This window comes from Dermacentor andersoni, chromosome 4, assembly GCF_023375885.2.
Source record: "Dermacentor andersoni chromosome 4, qqDerAnde1_hic_scaffold, whole genome shotgun sequence".
NCBI classification, from domain to species: Eukaryota; Metazoa; Arthropoda; class Arachnida; order Ixodida; family Ixodidae; genus Dermacentor; species Dermacentor andersoni.
This window is the reverse complement of record NC_092817.1, coordinates 13,597,823-13,620,100: the sequence shown is the minus strand read 5'-3', so window position 1 is coordinate 13,620,100 and position 22,278 is coordinate 13,597,823. Positions and strand designations below refer to the sequence as shown.

At 44.4% G+C, this 22,278-nt stretch overlaps 1 protein-coding gene across 1 annotated transcript in view; it reads left to right on the top strand.

Annotated features, from left to right (window-relative positions):
* RnrL (Ribonucleoside diphosphate reductase large subunit) overlaps window positions 1-22,278 on the top strand; it is a 38,590-nt gene that overhangs the window by 5,589 nt on the left and 10,723 nt on the right. The window contains exons 6-13 of the mRNA XM_050182843.3: window positions 767-806; window positions 3,337-3,499; window positions 7,490-7,631; window positions 7,710-7,793; window positions 16,515-16,756; window positions 18,176-18,377; window positions 19,584-19,730; window positions 20,988-21,209. Coding sequence (XP_050038800.2) covers window positions 767-806; window positions 3,337-3,499; window positions 7,490-7,631; window positions 7,710-7,793; window positions 16,515-16,756; window positions 18,176-18,377; window positions 19,584-19,730; window positions 20,988-21,209 — 1,242 coding nt within the window. The remainder of the gene's footprint in view (window positions 1-766; window positions 807-3,336; window positions 3,500-7,489; window positions 7,632-7,709; window positions 7,794-16,514; window positions 16,757-18,175; window positions 18,378-19,583; window positions 19,731-20,987; window positions 21,210-22,278) is intronic.

Below are 22,278 nucleotides of genomic sequence, written 5' to 3'. Positions count from 1 at the left end.
ACAGTTGAGGTTGACTTACCAGCTGTTGAGAGGGAATCTCATTTATGACAAAGTTCGAGCCTTATACCAATGAGCTTGCTATAAGTTAATAGAAATAGCTCATATTCGAAAATATTTGCTTCAGTATGTATCTCCTTATTCGTATTTGAGAATGTTCAACTCTATTTGCAATAGGTTTTACCATTCTTTTCGAATATATTTTATTCGCCGTGCAGTTTACTAACCCCTTCCTTCTGTTTTTTTTTTCTTTTTTTTTGTGATGTAAGCGCTAACCTTACTATTCAAACTGGATTGTCATTTTTTATTTTTTAACATGCTCACTGGAGAGTGACAGCATTGGGTGACATGGTGTCAGCCCGTCTTGACATAAAACAATGTTCTTGGGGAATTTTGCAATGGCACTCGGGGAAAATCTGGAAAACTCGGGGAATTTGGAAATGTCAACTTGGTGGACACCCTGGTCAGAGCAGCCCATGTGTTTCTCATCATGGTGCAGGCAATAGTGCCTGGTTTCACGAATGTAAAAATGTGCACTGAGTGTTATTATTAAAATATGTGCAATTGCCAGCAATTTCTACTTCTCGTAAGCCTGTGTAGCTTCTAATAAACAATGAGATTTCCATCCACTCGCACTTATGTTCACACCTGCTTTTGTTCTGTTTAGTGCTGTTTTGTTTCAAGGAGAACACTAAAAAATCTGTATATACCAGTATTTTGTCTTTTGAAAAATTTTGTTATAAATGGTGATGTGCATTGATCTTTACAGACATTGGAAAGATCTTACCTGTTGAAAATAAATGGAAAAGGTAAGCACACCTGTGAAAATTTGATCTACGTGGTGTTGTGCACTGTGCACGTGAATTTTATTGCGAAGAATTTTCCTAGTCAACCCAGTTTTTGGCATTATCTCGGCATTTTTGTGGGCCAATCCAGAAAGTGTAGTCAAAGAAAAAGCAGCCAGTAAAAAGAAACCGCTGTTTGGATAGTCATTGTACATTACCTCTGCCTGAATTAAATTGAAAACGTTTTGCCCTGTAAGAAAGGGCATAGAACTGCATAATTAACCATGGCATCATTGCATCTCTTAAGATGTTTGCGTCAAAACGCTGGGCACCCCTTGTTCTAGATTTGAGTTCGCACTTGTAGTAGTGCGAGGGTTCACTCTGCTCGGGTTACTCCCTGAACACTCTATAGAGACGCACATAGTGCCCACTCTGCCCTAGGTGCCTGCATATTTCAGAGGCCTACGTATCCAGTGCCACTTGGTATACTGCACACATACGTAGACAGACCCATGGGCCATAAACATCTCAAGAGCAGTAACTGTTTGCTGCAGAATACTTGTGACTCATTAGAACCATTCTCTACCTGACCAAGCATGCTTCACATTACGTAGATGTCAACTGGATTTGAGTCTACTCAATTTTGAGCGATTCAATGGAGTTGCTAAACAATTCAACTGCATTCACAAAGCTGTAGAAGCATATCATGCAGGGAAGCTTGCTCTTGAGCAAACTATGGTTATAGCTGAAAATAATTTTGAGTATTGTAAGTAGTGGTTTGCTAATACCAAATAGCAGATTGCGAAATGAATATCAGAACATTCATCACAAAATTTAATATAAATTTTGGGCAAGAAAACATGGTGCTGCATATGCTTGGTAGTCTCCTAGCTTTGCATAACAAGAATGTCGCAAGCTATCAGTAACTTGGGAACATAGAAATCAAGGTATGCAGTTCGGTACACTCTTCTTAAAAGGAATAACAAATTAGCACCGATTACAGCTCGGCTCTAGTATGTATATGAACCCCTGGAAAAATTTTATGAATAGAATTTTTGCCGTGTGTCGCCCGCTGCAGGAACAGGTGACTTCCCTCCCTGAAACACTGCTTTTTGCAGCTGACGGCAGGCGGCGACACAAGTTCATGCTTGCGCCGTTGCGGCAGCAGCTCGCGTCCCCATAAGCGCGGGCAAATTTGCACTTATTTCTTAAATGCCAGGCAATTAACTGTGCCAAATGTTATATACTCTTTTCATGCTTACAAACAGGCTTCCCAGAAGACTTCCGGTTAAGCCCTCTGGAACAACACAAGTAACAATAGCCTATAAATTTACAGAACCCTCCAGCTGGCATCAGTATTGCTGTGAGGTTAGGATGTTCTACAAGTGAATTTTGTTGTTCAGTGCAACAAAAAAGCCCATGCATGAGATCAACACATGCCGCACTTTCTTTAAATCTGAACACATCAAGAATATGTGCCTACAGTAAGCTATGCGCAACATACTTGTTTTCATGGCTAACTTGACTGTCAGAAATGCATAACCGAAAGTTTTCTGGGGTCATGAATGCACTGCTGCCACAGCGTGGACAAAAAAGGTCTATACTAAAGTAAGTTAGTGCTAAAACGCGATCATTCTGCAAAATTTTAGCAAGAACAGTGCAACGGTGAGCGCAAAACTTTTTTTTGAACACGTGCAACGAAATATTCAGGACCTTGCACAGAATGTATTGAATACAGTCAACGACTGATTTGCCGGGCGCCCGATATTTAGGACATGCCCGATAATTCGGATGCCTTCGCTGTACCGCCACGTACCCCATAGAGTCAATGTATAAAAACGTCTGAAATTTCGGACGCAAAAATTTCAGACTTTTTGCCATGACTGCAGGTCCGAAATGGCGTTATCGAAGCTACAACCGCCGCCATTTTGATTATCGTTCACTGTCAAACTTCTTGCTGGTCGGTGCTCTGTTTTTCATTGAAAGAATTCGCCACTGTCTGCAAAGGCGTTGACTCCGCTTTTTTAATCATCGCCAATGGCTCCGAAGTTCGGAAAGCACGACGCGTTGCATAATGCTGGTTCCCGAAAGTCGCCTTCGCCTCACTACGGTAGTGTTGCGCCAAGAAGAGTACGCGAAGTATTGCAGTGAAGCATACTAGGAGTTTGAAGGGGCGATTGTCGCGGGACAAAGTATGTATTCCTTAATTATACACGTGTGTACCTGCCGTCTCCTGTCGCAGTACGAACACTCATTCGCCTAATGAGTGTACTGGCAGGCCTTCAGAGCTATTTGTGACGTGCCTGTGGTGACTTGAATCCTTGGGAGCAGTAAAAAGGCATGCATTCATATTTTCGGGCATTTTCGCAGCCTCTAGGGAGTCTGAAGAATCGGATGTTGACTAATAAACCGAATGGTAGATATTCGATTCGGTTATATTTGAATACTCACACACCCCTAATAAAAAGACCTGTATCAAGCATTAATTGTCGTTTAAGCCGTGTTGCTGATAGCTCTTTGTAAAGTGCAATTGCTTTGGTCTTTTTTGTTTCAGTTGTTGAACGCCCTCAGCACATGCTGATGCGAGTGTCTATTGGAATCCACGGTGAAGATGTGGAATCTGCTCTCAACACTTACAATCTCATGTCGGAGAAGTGGTTCACGCATGCTTCACCGACATTGTTCAACTCCGGAACCCCACGACCACAACTTTCAAGGTACTGTTTGTTAGGTCACACTGTATATAAAATTAATTCTGGAACGTTTTGTTGGCATGGTCATTAATGCTGTTGCTTCTTTTCGTGGGTGCTCTTCATTTTGCAGTCTGCAAGTCTTGTTTTATGCATGAATGTTGTCCGCTGACTGCGTTGTCACATTTCGCTGGCTTGAAATCAACCACCAAGTTAAACCGAACTTGTAGATCACACTTTCAAAGCTACTTTATTTATTTGACAGGAAAAGGCTGATTACTAGTGGATAAAATAAAGGCCATACGTTCATTCTTTAATTTTATAACCATACTGTGGCACCGGTCTCACATCAGATCTTATGGTATCTTTTGCATATCTGGATCTCTTTTGGGCAAGAGACGTCTGTAAAGATTGCCAACCGAGTGCTTGTTCACTTGTGAATGTAGCATATTTTATTTCGTTTGCAAATAAAAAGTTGCATTGAGCATTCATTGCCAAAATATGATCCCACAGGGGAGCTAGTGTAGAAATGTTTATTGACACGGCCACAAACCTTTCTTTTTTATTGTACCTGGCTTATTAAATGTTCCTGTAGTAAAAGGCCCTGCTTGTTGCATTTGTCATTTCATTGCATCACTTTATGTGCCACAAAATTAAACAGCTTATTAAACGTTTGCCTGTAGTAAAAGGCCCTGCTTGTTGCATTTGTCATTTCATTGCATCACTTTATGTGCTACAAAATTAAACAGCTTATTAAATGTTTGCCTGTAGTAAAAGGCCCTGCTTGTTGCATTTGTCATTTCATTGCATCACTTTATGTGCCACAAAAAGAAAATGCGCATTAGCACAGCTCAGAATATCTTGCAACCTGGAGCCATTTGTACAGGTGATACAAAGTCAGAAGGGAAATGTAAAACGAAGTCGTTTTGGCTGTCTTTCTGCTCATGTACAGTTGAAACCCGCAATAATAAAATCCCGCGACAACGAAATGTTTTCGTATCCCTGGCGATGCCCATAGCATTCAATGCATTTCGTACCTCTCGACAACAAAATGTTGCTGTACTACAATCCCTTTTTGGCACCTCCACTACAATCCCGTATCAACGAAATTCGTCAGAATGTTACCTCGCATATTACGTACTCGTGCAAGGCTGGCAGGCTCGAAAATGTGCTCAAATGTGATTGCATTGCAGTAAAATTCTGTAAAATAGCATGACATTACACTTGCATGGGTGCCACAAGTTTTGTTTGCAAAAACAACCAAGTGCCAGAAGCGATTGCATACATTGCAAACATGTCATGGCCTCGATCCTGTTTGTCGGTCACCCCTTTGAAGCAGCACACATGTTGCTACGAACATGTAATGATGGTTTTTGCATACCTGGTGCAGTGCTTAATGCATGCCTCGGTGAGAAAAATGCAGAAAAAAAAAAAACCCCCGAGGAAATCCACATCTTACCGACGTAGAATTGTTTATGGCGCTTCGAATGGTGGTCGTAGCATGGAGTGCCACGCACCAGGCCGTGGTTGTGTGATCGTCTGGGAATATTCATCCCTTGCTTCAAGAAGGCTGGTTTTGGTGGCACCCGACAGGCATTGCGTGTGAGTTCGGTGCTGGACGTACATTTGTGCAAATGGGCCCATAATCTTGATTGATTGCCTTTGGGTGTACGAAATACGATCACTTTTGCGCTCGGCATCGGACGCGTCGGTGCCTACAGGCGACAGCATGCGCTGGAGAAATGCTGCTGCATGGACGGTTCGCTGTTGCTCTGTGTCTGGTGCCGAGTTAGGCAGAATCTCTCAAAGGTGATTGTATCTCCGAAAGCAATTGACCGAGAATACAGCTTTACAGCAGCAGCGTTGATCAGCTGTCACAGCTGATCAACGCATGCAGCGCACATTGTACTGTCAGCATTGCGGTTCTATATCCTCGAGTGGAGCTTGCCAAAGTAGGCTAACGGAATTTTGACAGTAAAGTTTCATTCTGCGATGCATTATTTATCTGTGCTGTCTAATTTCACAACGAAATTCTCATGAAAACAAATTTTTTCACATTCTCTGCTGATTTTGTTAATGCAAGATTCAACTGTACAGCATCGTAGCAGTACAAGATGCCTGTTGATGTTGTGACCATTGCTTCAAATGCGTTTACTGCATCCTCTAAGCTTGTATTTAGTGGTACGAGTTGTTTCACATTTCTGTTCATTGTTATTCCACTATGTACAGTACACACTATAACGGGAACAAGATGGACACTAAATGAGAATGAAGACTCAAACTGACACAAAGGAGCACTTCATGTTTGCGCTGCTTCGTGTCAGTTTGCGTCTTTGCTCCCTTTCAGTGTCCATCTCGTCTCCGTTATTATGTACTGTATGTAACGCAATAACAATGAACATATACCAACTAGTTCAAGTCATCGCTCTGTTAAATGTCAAGTTTCTGTGATTGCACTTTTTCTCACGTAGTGTTAAGTTTTGTTTTCATTGTTTACATTGTGTTTCTCTCTAATGCATTGCATACAAGCGAAGCAAACGCAGGAATAAATTACAATACATGCAATAATACCAGTGCGCATATTGTAATATTTCCTGCGTCTTCACTGTGTCGTCTGCTCGCACCGAATTAGAGATGTGAACCCGTACCAACTAGCTCAATTCAGTTTATATTGCTTAAAGGGGCCCTAAAGCACTTTTTATCAGTCTAGAAATGTACTTGAAGTTAGTCTATTTCAGATATACTTTGCCACGAAAAGTACTTCATTGCCTTCAGCAGAAGAAAGCAGTGATTGGCAATCAAGCATACCGTTAGTGCTGCTTCCACTCCTTCTTCAATTATTTTCTTTATTTGCACTGCAAAGGCTAGGGCGGAGTGGGATGTGCCCACAACGCTCTGCCTACAGAATGTCGTGGTGGTGCGCAGTTCAAATTTGGGTGTGGGTATTCACATAGACGCTACTACTTCCACTTTTGCTGCCTATGATGCACGAAATGTGCCAAACGCGGTCAGTGAGCCGCACTGCATTCAGCCAGTGGACTCGTCACGGCCGCGGTAGCTGGGCTACATAGCAGACTGCAAGCTACATGTATCTGCAGCGTTTGCTTTGTGCATGACAGGGCTAGAGTACACGCTCACGCTCATATGCCCCTCTCTGGCTGTGCGGACCGTCTTTGTCTTGCAACAGCTTGACCGACAGATAGTAGCTTCATCCAACTGGCACATTTTGAAGCGCTATTAATAACTTATTAGAGAGTGAAGTCTGCCAAGGCGTCTAACCAGGAGCGGCCAGCAGTGAGCTTGCAATGGTCTGACCTTAAGTTTCGCATGGTTTGAGGCTAGTTCATTGTTTAAAACTAGTAGAAATTAGCGAGACCCGTCGGTTACGACACTGATAAGCTACAGGGTAGTGAAAGCTTTTCCTACGTGGGCGTGCGTGAGCAGATGATAGTTGGCTTCTTCCGGAAGTACGTAAGTATTGAAATTCGAATGCGTATTTTCTCCTACTTCAGCCTACTTATCAAACGGTGTCAATAAATATATGCACTAACAGTACGGAGAAGTGCACTGACCCAAACACATTTCTTGATGAATGTCAGCTATTGGCCAATAGCAGCCACGTTTGGGAATCTGCTATATTACGAAATAAAGCGTCCAGAAAAGAGTGAGGAGCAGGCTTCTGTTGAAAAGAGAGCATTTGAGAGAAAGGTGACTTTGCACTCTGTTTGTGAGATCGATGCACCACGCACGACTGCAAAATTTGGCTGAGATGTTAACAGCAGCGTATGCTGTCTGCGAACAGTGTTTCTTCACCAAATCCGAAGGGTGGTTCAGCGCCCCTTCAATTTTATTGCTAGTATTGTCAATTTCAGAATCTGTATTGTTATCTTTTACCTCCTACTTCTTGTACGCACCCACACACACATAAGGCCGATTGCTGCTACAGGTAATGAAATAACAAAAAAAAAAAACAGGATGGAACATGTTAATGTCGTTCCCTGCCGGTTGCGGGCACAGCTGTTTTTTACTGCAGATGAAGGAAGACAGCATAGAGGGCATCTATGACACTCTCAAGCAGTGCGCGCTCATATCCAAGTCTGCTGGTGGCATAGGTGTCAACGTGCACTGCATCCGAGCCTCGGGGACTTACATCGCTGGTGTGAGTGGCGCTGCTCTTGCTCTGCTGCAGTGCATTGTAATGCGCTTGCTACATTTTGATACTTTTCTTGTTCTGCAGACCAACGGCACATCCAATGGACTTGTGCCCATGCTGCGTGTCTACAACAACACTGCTCGTTATGTTGATCAAGGAGGGAATAAGGTATGTGGGAAAGCTGCGTAGTAATGTGGCATGATAATAATGCTGATGGGGCAGTGTAGTGGTTAGCTGTGTTTTTGTTAGCTGTTGTATTGACACAGAAAATAGCATTAAAAAAGAGGGCATCTTGTTTCTTGACATTGAAGGCCATTAAGTGAATTGTGACATTTCTGACTTGTCATTTTGTTTGTGTGTCTGTGTGTGAGAGAGAATGTCTGAGCTATTTAAACCCTAGAAAAGATGTTGGGGAGTGGCACAGCATCCCAATTATTTACTATTGTACAGTCGAATCCCAGCACAACGAAGTCCACTTCAACGAAATTTTTGCCACGATGAAGATTCTTTCATTCTCCATCAATGTCCCGTAGAACATAATGTATCAAAATTCCCTCCGACGAATTACTTCACGGACACATATTCACTTCAATGAAGTTTTTACAAGGTAGACGTGAGCAAAATTATTTAAACTGTAGCTCATCGAAACCACTAAAACTGTTTTTTCATGCCTTGACAAACCATCGATCTTGATAACATAAAACACACTCACACACGCACACGAAGTGGAGACACTCGGGCGATGATGCAACATGAAAAAATGGAGCCGCCATGCCGCATTGGTGATGGCGATGCAACGCGCTCTTTTGGAGGAGCATCCGAGCTCCGAGGAAGCATTTTGGGTTAAATTGGTTTGGTGCACATACGAATAAATAGACGCAATAATTTTATCTTTATAGTATTTCTAATTATTCGTTTTCTACAAAGTTTCGTGAAAGTGGCTCCGGTGTACAACACCAGTTACTATACGAAGTAGCACTTCCAAGGTCAAATCCCGGTAGGGTGCGACGAGGTGTTCGGCCGACGCACTCTTGACAATGAGCGATTGCATGCCATTTGGTCATTGACTCTCGAAGCTGTTGGATCGTCGGCTGAAGCATGTCGCAGCTGACAAAGAAACAAATTTTTGCCGCTAGAAGAGAAGGCTCGAGTTATCGGCCAGGCTGAAGCTGGAAAGAAAAAAAAAAAGTCATCGCGGAAGAACTTGAAATTCTCGTTGAACATTAGTTCGACACTATTGAAGAGCAAGGATGCTATGGCCAACAGGCTAGCTTCAGGAATGTCAGCAAAGCACAAGAAAGTGACTCAGCCGGTGCACGAGGCCTTGGACAAGGCAGTTTACACCTTGTTCGTGGAGACGTGGGCCAAGAAAATCACCTTTAGTGAGAATATTTTGCAGCAAAAAGCGCTGGATTATGCCTGCATGCTAGGAATAGATTACTTTAAGGCCAGCATAGCTATATTGGATGATTAGATTCGAGTCACGCCACAGCATCATCGGCAAAGTTTTGTGCAGTGAAGTCGTTTCAGCGGATAGGGATGGTGCCACTGCAGGATGTCAGCCAGCCACGCAGGCATCCTGAAAGACTACGCACCATCAGATATTTATAATGCCAATAAGACCGAGCTCTTCTAGAAGATGCTGCCCATCAGGACCCAAAATTTTTGCTGCGATGCCACGGAGGCAAGCACAGTAAAAAGAGAATAACCATGCTCCTGTGCACTAATACGGACGGTTCGGACAAGCGACCGCTTTTAGTAATCAGAAAAAGTGCCAAACCACGCTGCTTCAAAGGAAATCGGAGCCTTCCCGTGAAGTACGTGGCTAACGCTCATGCATGGATGACCTGGGCTATTTTCGGAGAGTGCATCGAAGCCGTCGACCAGGGTATGGGCAGGCAAGGCCGAAAGCTTTGTCTACTTTTAGACAGTTGTTCCGCCCACATCATAGAGGACGCCGAGCTGGAAAACGTGCTGTTAAAGTTTTTCCCACCAAACTTCACATCTATCATTCAACCCCTGGGGTCATCCAGAGCGTCAAGCGGGCCTACCGCGAGCGCCTTATTGAAAGGCTGCTTCTGAACATGCAGTTGGGCTGTGAAACAAAAGTGGACCTGTTTATGGCACTCAAAGTGATTGCTGCTTCGTGATGCACAACGAGAAGTGCCACAATCTGCAAGTGCTTCCACCACGCTGGGTTCACTGTGCAGGCTGCCGAGACTTTGGACTCTGAGAATGAAGGTTAGCGATGGCGACGGGTCACCGTTTGATGAAGTCGCAGCCACATGGCCAGCCCTGCATGAAAGCGGAGATGTGCCTGCCAATGTAAATCCCAACAAGTACATCCGAGCTGACTCGTGTGTGGTGATGCGCAAAGAATTGGCAGACCAAGAAATCCTGAAGAGCATTCGGGAATACTGTGTTTCGTCGGACAAATATGAAACAGCAGCGCAACGTGAGCCCGAACCACTGACTACATCGCAGGTCATGGAGGCATTCAATACAATCGGGTGTTTCATCGGGCCCCAGGGCGACAATGAGGCAATAGCTCTGCTGGTGGCATGGGAGAGTTGCGTTGTGCCATCGCTTGGCAAGGAGCGCAAACAAGCTAAGCTGACCAATTTTTTAATTAAAGCTTGCTTTTCGCATCAGCGAGTCCCATGTCGCCTATGTATTTGATAATATTGTGACAACAAAATTTTTCGCGCACCTCGTAAATTTTGTTGTAGCGGGATTCAACTGTATTTGTTTCTTTGAACCAGTTTCGGTTTGGTACCCAGGAGGTGGATGTGTCATGGCATCATGGTAAAATGGCTCACGTGCCCAGCACTCTTGTTTATTTATCAGCAACATCACCTTAGCTAGCCTTATTGCAACACAAGGTCTGCACATTTTGCCGTTTCATGGCGCCACAACTATGTAGATGCCAGGTCCGCCATGTTGAGACCAGCTTTAGCATTAAAATGTCTTGTCCGAACTTGTGCCCATATTTTCTACATGTCATCCCTTTATGAGCGAGAAGCATGTGGTATAGTTTCTGCAACTTCGAATGTGTCTGTACTTATAATGGAATCTGCACACAGAAGCACCACAGAAGCACAGAGCTATTGAAGTGGCAGTGCTTGGTGTCTCACTTTTGGTGACTAAATCTTCGTTTTACAGACTTTGTTTTTTATCTGGAACAGAGGCCCCCCCGCAGAGGCTTCTGCGTCAGCAGGCGTTTGGTACCTTGCGACACCACGTACCCAGCACATGAGGGTTGGACCCTCCCGTGTGTAGCCATGCGTGGCTTAGCCGTGTCTGGGGAAAGGGGGATCCTGGGGGTTGAGCCGATGCCGGATGTTCGGATCTTTAAGGTCCCTCAGCGGAGGCAACACACCTCTTTGGCCTCTACTTCACATAGAGGGCACCTCGAGACTGACTTACCTGGAGGAAACAGGCATGCGCCTTTTCCTGTCTCTCTCTCCCACTTTTTGGCCTTTCCTGTGTTCTTCTCTCTTCCATTTACTTCCTTTCTCCTTGGCGGCAAGGGTTAAGCTTGTGTGGCTATCCAACCTTGGGTACACCATATCTGGTTATAGTGATGGCATACGATTGGCATCGTGCAGACCTGTAGGCAAGCGCTTTGCCGCGTCAGTCCCCCCCCCGTTGAGATCCAGTCGGCGCTGTTGCCGAATTTTTTATGATTATTCATGGAAATGCCTTTGCCCCCACTTCCTGACCACTCTCTTAAACGAGGGCGCACCGGTCTTTCAATTTTCGGGCAACTGGACAAACAACTTCTCCCGCCTTCACGTCGTCCACTCTGATCAAGCTCAGAAGACGGTGAGAATGGTCTCGCCGTTTCTCGTCTCGAAATCTCCGACTGAAGTCTTTGGACCAGGGTACAAAGCATCGAAAATGGCAAGCGGTGACCTGCTACTAGAGCTCCATAATCAGAAATGGCATGAAAAACTAGGTAATTTAGTGTCCTTTGGGATGTTCCAGTGACAGTTACCCCACACCGTACCATGAATATCACCCGCATCACCATCTCCGATGCTGATTTGTTGGAGCTATCTGAAGCTGAAATCCTGGAGGGCTGGAGTGACCAGAATGTTATGAGTGTCAAACGAAATAAGATGAGGCGGAATGGAAGAGAAATTCAGCCCGAACACCTACTTTCGGTTCTAGTGTTTTGCCCGAGACCATCGAAGCCAGGTACCTCAAGATTAGCGTTAGGTCGTGTGTGCCAAATCCCCTCGGATGCTTCAACTGTCAAAGGTTCGGCCACAGTTCACAGAACTATCGAGGCCGGCTGACTTGTGCCAAGTGTAGTGACACTGAATACTCCTCTGAAACCTGCCAGAACACTCTACACTGTGTCAACTGTGATGGCGAGCATGCCGCTTACTCGCTGTCCTGCCAGTCTTGGAAGAAAGAAAAAGAAATTGTCACAATGAAAGTAAAGGAAAATATAACGTTTAAGGAGGCTTGCAGGCGGGTGTCATACCTGCCAGCAAACAGCTTTGCTGAAGTGGTGCGTCAGGGGGCGGTGCCACAATGGCTCCTGGCAGCTGTCCGGCCCACACGCAGTGAGCCAGCGGTGATACCATATGCCCCCTTGACGGCTGCAGCTAGCGCTGCTCCACCACCCCAGCATAAGCGGCCATCAACCTCCAGGTTGGTGGCCTCAAAGGGCTTTTCCAGAGTGTCGAGGCCTTCAGGTCAAGCACAGCACTCTTCTGAACGCATGCCCAACGCCTCGCTAGAGGCGATGGACACAACCACCAGTGCCTAAGGAGCGGCGAGACTCTTGCGATCGCTCCAAAAAAGACAAAGTTCGCGTCGCGGCGCTTGGAAAGGGCCCGTGAGCTAATCTTCGTCTCTTAAACACTCAGCACACAACACATTTATCATAATGGAGACAAAAATGCTACAATGGAATGTTAGAGGACTCATTCATAACCTTGACGATATTAGAAAACTACACAAACATAGTCCAATGTTGCTGTTTGTTCAAGACTCGCATCTAAAATGCACAGAAACAAACTCTCTTCGTCAGTATGTCATCTTCCGAAAGGACCGTGACGAAGCTAACGCCTTGTGCGGCGGTGTAGCAATCCTTGCAGACAAGTATGTAGCTTGTCACCACATAGCTTTACATAAGTTGGTAACTGTTTGTTCCATATGTGTACCCCCAAACTATCACCTCCAAAAAACAGATTTCTATAACCTCGTAAATCAACTTTTGGAACCCTACATACTTTTGGGTTATGGGGAGACGCGCAATGCGACGCAAGAGGCCGACTCATTGAAAATTTTCTTACATCTGGAGCCTACCTGTTTAATAAGAAGGAACCAACCTATTATAGCATCCAACACAGCTATTCATCGATAGATCTAGCAATGGGCTCTGCTTCTCTTCTGCCTCATCTGGAAAGGAATGTTGTCAATAATCCTTTTGGAAGTGACCACTTCCCTGTAACTTTAAACTTAATAACGCTATACAACAACCCTCCCCATGTTCCTATTTGGAAATTAGCATCGGCAGACTGGAAGCATTTTAAAGAATCATCTTATCTACCACGAGATTTTATAATGGATTTTACTATAGATGATGCTGTTGCATATTTTACCGCTTGTATTATCAATGCAGCCAAAAAGTTTATCCCGCAAACAAATAAGTGGTTCACTTACAAGACGTGTTCCCTGGTGGAACAAAGACTGTAGAGAGGCGTGAAAGAGGCAGAACAAGGCATGGAGTATTGCGCAGATCGCCAAATGCCGAAAATCTAATTCAATTTAAACAAATTAAATCACAGTGAAGGCGGATTCGATGTCAGGCAAAGAGAGAAAGTTGGGTGAAGTCCCTCTCGGGTATTATTTCATACACTCAGGAGGTGAAAGGGTGGAATGGCTTAAGAAAGCTAAAAGGATAACAAATCCGTCCGTTGCCTCTGATGAACGACTAAGGAAAACCTTGCAAGATAAGGCAGACTCTCTTGGGGAGCACTTTGAGCGTGTCGAGCTCAATCCATTCTCAATCCTTCCTTAAATACAAACAAATATAAGAACTTAAGCCAGTCATACGTAAATGTAGACAGAACGAACTGTATAACCGGCCTTTTAGTATCGCCTAGCTGAGAGCTGCATTGATCGCATGCAAGAGCTCCGCACCGGGACCTGACAGAGTCATGTATGACATGATCAAAAACTTGCACACTGACACACAAGTTGCACTGCTCGCACTTTTCAACACTATTTGGGCTGCCGGATACCTTCCATCCACATGGAAAGAAGCGGTTACGGTCCCTGTTTTGAAGCAGGGTAAAGACCCTTCCTTGGTGGTAAGCTATCGCCTGATAGCTCTTACAAGTTGCCTGTGTAAGCTTGTTGAAAAAAATGATTAATTGTAGACTCATATATTTCCTTGAACTCAACAATATAGTACTTGATCCCTATCAGTGTGACTTCAGAGAATGGCGGTCCACAACTGATTATCTTGTGCTCATTGAAAGATATATTTGTGGTGAACTTGTACATAAACAGTTTTTCTTATCGATATTCCTCAATATGAAGAAGGCGTATGACACAACGTGGCGTTACAGGATATTGCGAGATTTGTCGGGAATGGGAATCTAGAAATATGCTAAACATAATAGAAAGCTATTTGCCGAATCATATCTTCCGCGTGAAAATTGGCAACATATTCTCACGACCTTCTATACAAGAAACTGGTGTACTCCAGGGAGGCGTGCTTAGCTGCACGCTCTTTATCGTGGAGATGAACATGCTTCATGCTTCATATTTACCGGCCATTTTTTATTCCGTCTACGTGGACGACATTCAAATAGGCTTCAAATCCTGTAACCTCGCAGTATGCGAGAGACAGGTACAGCAGGGCTTGAACGAGGTGTCCAAGTGGGCAGAAAAAAGTAAATTTAAAATCAACCCCCACAGAAGCTCTTGTGTTCTTTTCACAAGAAAGAGAGGCCTGGTTCCAGATCCTTGTGTAGAACTGAGGGGACAACAAATACCTGTCAACAAAGAGCATAAATTTCTAGGTATTATACTTGACTCCAGGCTTACTTTCATTCCACACATTAATATCTGAAAGAAAAATGTCTAAAAACAATGAACTTGCTGAAAATTCCATCCCACGCAACACGGGATAGCGACAGGAAGTGTTTGATGAATCTTTATAAGAGCCTGATACGATCACGATTGGACTATGGTGCCGTCGTATATAACTGCCTCTCCGAGCACGCTAAAGATGCTAGATCCTGTCCACCATCTAGTTCGACAGGATCTAGCTTAACCACTGGCGCTTTCAGGACAAGCCCTATTGAAAGCTTATATGCAGAATCAAATGAATGGTCAATCCATCTGCAGAGAACTTGCATAAGCCTCACATATTTTTTCAAAGTATACTCCAATCGTGAACATCCATGTTTAATACCGTTAATGATATTACATGTGCTACACTTTTCCGTAATCGTCCCTCTGTAAGACAGCCTTTCTCGGTGCATGTGAGGGAGCTTAGCAATGAAATGCATGTCCCACTCCTCTAGCATTGCTTATTGCATCCAACCAAGCTGTTACCTTCTTGGGAGGGGCAGGTGGTAGAATGTGACATAACTTTTCTAGAAGTCGCAAAGCACACACCAGAGGTCGAAATCCGAATGCATTTCCTAGATCTCCAGTAAAAGCTCTCCTGTATGGAGTTCTACACAGACTCATCGAAGTCTCATCCTGGGGTGTCTTATGCAGCCTCCATCCTTCTCGGAATCCGATGTACTGCATCCGGAAACAAGTATCTTTATGGCCGAGGCCCATGCTCTATTGTTGGCTGTAAAGCATATTAGGAAATCAAAACTCTAGAAAGCAGTTCCATATACAGACTCCCTAAGCATCGTGAAGGCCTTGATGCCACTCTGCAAGCATAAAAATCCAGTACTTAATGAACTGTACTCCATCCTTTGTAAAGTGTATATATCAAACCAGCATGTCATCATATGCTGGGTGCCTGGCTATGGGGGCATCGAGGGTAATGTTCTGGCGGACGAGACGGCCACGTCAATTGCATCGCAAGCTATTAAAATCCTGCCACTGCTGTCCCTGCCACAGATCTCAAACCACTGGCAACGCTTGTGGGACACGGAAACAAATAAGCTGCATGTAATAAAGCCACAATTAGGTTTTTGACCCTCCTCAACAAAATCACGGCAAACCGATGTCCTGTTCTGTAGTGTCAGAATAGGACGCACATTTTGCACCCATCATTTTCTGCAAAGTGGAAATGAACCTCCAACCTGTGGTAGATGTGGTGAGAGGCTGACCGTCCTCCACGTCCTCCTGGAGTGTCGGGAAGCGAAAGCTGAGACAAAGAAGCATTTTTCTCTTGCATACCGTTACCGCGTCCCTCTTCACCCGACTATGTTTCTTGGTAAAGAACAGCTTTTTAACACCAAAGCAGTCCTCGATTTCTTGAATGATGTTCTACATGTTATAAGTCCATTAAATTCGTAGCGCATCCTCTTTCCAGAGGATGCCGCTGTGATAGTTGTGTTGTATAGCAGATGCTTCCAGACCCTTGTGTTTCAAGGCCTCTAATGAGGCAGTGGTGCTCTAGCCAATTTTAGCATCAGACATATTTTGTATATCATTATCATTCTCTCGCAATGCATCTTAATGCTCATAGTACCCGTCATTTGTCATCTCCATAATCTTACTACACATAGATATTACGCACTTTATAGTGACTTTTTAAGGCCCTTTAAGCTATGTCATATCAACTTCATAGAAATCATAACTCCACTGCAAACTCATGAACACTGTCATAGCGCTCTTTGGCCATACCTGGTCCTTGCGCCACTAAGCACCGAGCATTCATTCATTCTGGAACAGAGGCCAGGAGCTTTTGCGATGTACCTGGAACCCTGGCATGCGGACATCTTTGAGTTCCTTGAGCTGAAAAAGAACACGGGCAAAGAGGAAGCTCGTGCTCGGGACTTGTTTTATGCTCTCTGGATCCCAGACCTGTTCATGAAGCGCGTGGAGGAAGACGGTGTCTGGTCGCTCATGTGTCCCCACGAGTGTCCTGGACTGCAGGAGGTTTATGGCGAGGAGTTTGACAAACTCTATGTGCAGTGAGTACACTTTCCTTTAGTGCACTGTATTTCTTGAAAGATTAAAATGTGGATGGCTAAAATAATATTCAATAGCATGGCAAGAAAAGAATTTGTGATTGGTTGTCAGCCTCTAAAACCTGTGCAACAGTACGTTTTATCTAAGCCAATCAGTCTTGAGGGGACTGATGAGAAAAAAATGGATAGGGGTGCATAATGGCAGGCATTCACTAGTCAAGACGAGCAGTTTACCGCTATCAATGAAAAGCTCATATAATTCTACTGGGTCCTATGTGGCAGCACTTGAAGGTTAGCAAAGAAGCTTGAGAAGCTAGGAACTGGTGCAACAATCTATGGAACAGAAAAAGTCAGGCATATTCCTTTTCTTATGAGACTGGAAGATAGGGGTGCCGATTAGAAGGAAAACGGAGGTAGCCGATATTCTAGTTGAAATTAAGAGTAAGAAATAGCATTTGACAGCCCATGTAGTGCAGGCCATATGTGCAAGTCGTGAGTGGTTGCTAGGAGAAGGGAAATGCCGTCGAGCATGGTAGAGGCCTTGGTGGTGCAATGAAATTAGGACATTTACAGTCCTAAATTGGAGATCACTGGAAGAGGCCTCCCTCCTGCTGTGGACATCATATAGCTTGACGATATTTTCCATTTAATGAGCTCCAGCGATTTAAGTCTCATTATGAAAAGTAGGTGCCTTGCACACATTGATAAGTGTGCATGAAGTGTGTACACTGATATTGGGCTACTCTTAACATACGGCTGAGGTCTGCCAGGTTCCACAAGTTTTCTTTTCCTAAAGTTATTTTCAAGAATCGGTCCACCATGATGGCTCAATCGATACAGCATTCAGCTGCTAGTGCTGAGCATAACGTCAAGGGTTTGATCCCAGGTTACGGCGGCTGCTTTCTAATGAAGGAGGAATGCATAAACACTCGTGCACTTGCATATTTACATGCATGATGGTTGAGGGTTATGGTTGATGGTTGAGTCATGAGGGTTAATTCAGATTGCCTACGGTTACGTTGGCCACAGCCCAAGTGTAGCTTAGATGTGGATACTGGAATGAAGTGCGTCTTATGGTCGAGGTGTGTCATATCAGTAATTGTGGTAGCACATGTATAATCTAGCCATTGATTATCTTGATAAGGAATAGTCATTCATCAGATGAAATTTGGTGAAAGTGCGCACACGTGTCCTGTAATTCACAGGTTGGTACTTCCTTTCCCTGAGTATGCACGCATAGCTTTTCTGTATTCCTTCATTCCTACCTGTGTGCCACCTCATACCACCACATGTAATACCTTATCTCATGTGCCACTGATCAGTGCAGCCTTGCTATTGCTGGCTGCTTTTCACTGTGCTCTCAGCAATTTTTCAAAAGTTGCAGAGTCAGTGTGAGACGGCTGTGGCTCCGTTGTTATGCAGGTATGAAACTGACAAGCGTTACCGGCGTCAGATACGTGCGCAGCAACTGTGGTCCGCCATCCTCGAGTCTCAGATTGAGACGGGCACACCGTACATGCTTTACAAGGATTCCTGCAACCGCAAGTCCAACCAGAAGAACTTGGGCACCATCAAGTGCAGCAACCTGTGCACTGAGGTCGTTGAGTACACCTCTCCAGATGAGGTGCGATTTGTGTGAGCTGTTCAGTTCAACTTCTACTAACATGAAATCTTGGTCAGTAAAAAAAATAGTGAGTTTTAAAAAAAGAAATTCATGTAGTATCAGGTTTAAATCTCCAACTTCATAACAAGAACAGATATCCTATTTCTATCTCCAAGTAGACAAAGTCAGCATCTTACTTTGCCACTTGCTTCCCTGCTTGTTTAATTGTCCATTTTACTTGCGTATTTTTGTGGTTTTCTTTCCATGTCTGAAAAAAATGCTTGAGAACTGTAGTACCTATACAATGGTCAACGTCTGTTGGTTGTGCCTAATGGAGTTCAAACGAGGCTTAAACTAGGCTTGCGTTTAGTGGCCTTTTGATTGTGGAGCTGTTGCTAAACAGAGTCGACTATAGGTGTCATGGAGTTTTTATATCCAAACACATAGAGACTTAGTGGGTATGCCTTGACTGAATCTTGGAAGGCTAAAGTTTTCGTTTGGGGCAAAAATGCCAGAACGCTTGTGTAGTACTTAGGTTTAGGTGCACATTGAAGAACCCCAGATGGTCAAGATTAATCCAGAGTCCTGCACTTTGGTGTGCCTCGTGATCATATTGTGCGTTTGGCACATAAAACCAAATAATATTTTTAGAGAGCAGCTCTTAGGCGCCCGTTCTTGTGTTGAGCGTCGCCGTGCCCTGGTGTCCCTTGTCCTATCTTACTGTACTGTAAGAGCGAACGCTGAGCACAGTGGGGGATGAAAGACTGCAATAGCGAGAAGAAAAGCGGAAGAAACTGTCTTGAAGCACCACCAGATGGTGCTCGCATATGCACATCTACAGCAGCGGCGTAGCCGTCCGTCGGGGGGAAAGAAAAAAAAAAAGAACCAGAGAGCTCGCCTTCGCACATAGCGTTCGCCGCAAGCGTTTACCGATACAGATTACGGTTGCATAAGCTGCATTTTCCGGGAAGTGGCAACTGTGTGGCCAGTCTATATAGTGCCACGCGTCGCGGCTCTGCCATTTGGTACGGTGCCTCAATATTTCGTGAAATGAGAACACGTGTAGAGCTGCGCCTAAATTTCAAATCGGGGAGTATCGTAGTTGTCGGCGATTTTTCTTTTTTGAGTGAGTGAAGTGTGAAATTTGCTTAATTGTCTAGATCTTTCATGTCTCTTCTGAGCAGCACTGGCATCTTTCCTGAAATGTAACTTAGAATTTCATCACAGGTGGCTGTCTGCAACTTGGCATCGATAGCCTTGAACCGGTTTGTGAAAGAAGGAAGCTTCGACTTTCAGAAGCTACGAGAAGTTAGCCAGGTCATCACTCGGAATCTCAACTGCATCATTGATGTGAACTTCTACCCAATTCCTGAGGTAAGCTATTAAGGACATACATGATTTAGCTTTGCCAGTTCAGGTGAATACTGGAACGGCAGCGAGAACGCATTGCTTGTGTTGACACCTTGTGATCCTGTGTTGAACTAAGCTGTATAGATCTGCTCATTTGTATTGTGCAAATGGGTTCTCTTTTGGGCTGATCTACGGGCTTCTGCAGCAGCATCAGCTTCCTGATACTATACTTTTATCGCACCTAGAAGTTCACATGATGGGAAAACATTTCAGTGCGTACTTGTTTCAACACAGCATCACTTGATGTCATCGCCAGCGCCATTATTGATGGATGTTCTCATCCTGGTATTCTAATGAAACAACTCTAATACGGTTAAATGCCTCTGCAATGAAATTACCTTTACTACAAAGGATTTCTTATGCCCTGGCCAAATTCCTGTCTTTCACGTGTATTGTGAAAGCCTGTAAGCAAAGGCCACTATAACGAATTCACTTGTGCAACGAAAAAAATAAAGGCTTCCCTAAGGGCTGATTTGTTCATTTACAAGAAATGTACGTGGCGGCGGTGTGCATAGGAATTGTCAGTCCACACCGCAACGAAGACTGTCGGGGAGGGCCTGGATGTCACAGTAGCTATGATAGCTCCCACCTCCATTTAACTGATGTGGTGATCTGCTCGGAACTGATGGCTGATGACATCAAGGTCATCGATGATGTGATGAAGACAAAGTTATGTGAAAGCAACAGTGATGAAGAGCCTGTAGACTATGCAATAATTTTTATGAGGCAGGCAGTAGCAGCATTCAACGCTCTGCAGCTGTATTTTGTCATTTCTGGATTGTAGCGCTGGGGCATGTCGTGAATTTCGGTGCCATAGTGTTAGCTGTAGTCGCACATTTCGTCGCAGGAAGTGTGCAGAAGAAAATGAGTGGCTTAAGCAAGCTATCTCCTAGGTGCATGTCAAATAAAGATTTTCTTTTGCTCAACATGCTTAGCCTGCTTTATTGCAAGCAGACAGTACATGACCTTTACAGCAAAGTGATCTGTATAACGAAGAATTTTGGAGGTCCCAAGTGCTTAGTTATAAAGGTGTTTTTCTGTACATGCTAAAACTCTACTGCCTTACCACAGCCCTAATTTGGCCTGTTGTAGTGCAAGAAATAGTGAATAGGACATGAAACGGACAACTAACACAAGCGCTGGTGTGTTGCGTGTTTATTAGATTTCCCCTTTGTTCATGTTCTCTGTGATTGGAAATCGTCCTGCAACTTCTCTGCTTAGGCGGAGAGATCCAACAAGAGGCATCGGCCCATTGGCATCGGCGTCCAGGGCCTTGCAGACTGCTTTATCATGCTTCGACTGCCATTTGATTCGGAGCCAGCAATGCTGCTGAACCAACAGATTTTTGAGACCATCTACTATGGAGCTCTTGAAGCAAGCTGTGAGCTTGCTCAAAAGGATGGACCATACGAAACCTACAAAGGATCACCGGTGTCTGAAGGGGTGCGTTTTTACTACTCGTCTTTTATCCTGTACGCTTGAATAGAGAGGAGACATTAAAACAATTTTTTATGGGCACTATGTTAGCAAGTATACTCGAATTCCGTTATTCGACCCTGATGGGGCTGACTACATTGATAGAATTGGGTCGAATGAACAAGACTCATAACAAATAACCAAACACTGCTGATTCAATTGGCAGTATTTGGCTCTCTAACGTGCCCCGAATGAATTGCGTGCATCTTTTTTATGAGTTCAAAGTATAAAACTAACGTAGAAATTACACTAAAGCTCCTAAACAAAGAAATTTAATGGGCATCTGATTTCTTAGCAAGAAAAAATTGTGTTGCACAATGGTGGTCGGTTTTCTAAAGGCAGCTTTACCACGTGATTTCATAGCATCACCGCAGTACACTTGTGTCATGTGGTAAAGCATACCAACGCCGCAAAGGCAGTTTTGGATTTGTATGCCATACCTGCCAGCCCTCCCGATTCGCCCAGGAGACTCCCGATTTTTGACTGAACTTTCCGATTGTACGATCACTGTCTTATATCTTCCGAAAAGTGGCCTCTGTTCGCGCAATAATGGTTTTTGCGAAACCAAAACCGGCACCGTGGAATCTACAGCCACATCGTAATCGTCAGCATCACTAACAGCTGCACTAGCACCACCGGCATCGTCGACTAAGCAGCCAACTACGGTGCCTAGTAAGCCGACCAAAGCCAGAGCCAATGTAGCTCTTGCATTTCATGCATACCTTCCTGCATGGTGCATTGTTGCTGCTGCTTGTGTGTATTAGTGTTAGCTAGGCCGTGTGTGTGCGGTGCACCGTGTAAAGTTCGAATCCTCGTGTGCTTCATGCTATGGCGCTATTAAAGCCCAAGAAAAGGTATTTGCAGAAGTTTTTGCGTTCTTACATTTCTGAATTTCCGTGCTTTTTGACATCAAGAAAGAAAAACATTTTGCATTTTGTACGTGTGGATGCGACGTCATTGTGTCTCACGGTGGCACAGGCGACGAAACTGCACGTTTCCACGGTGAAGCATCAAACCTATGTTCGCACTTCTGAAC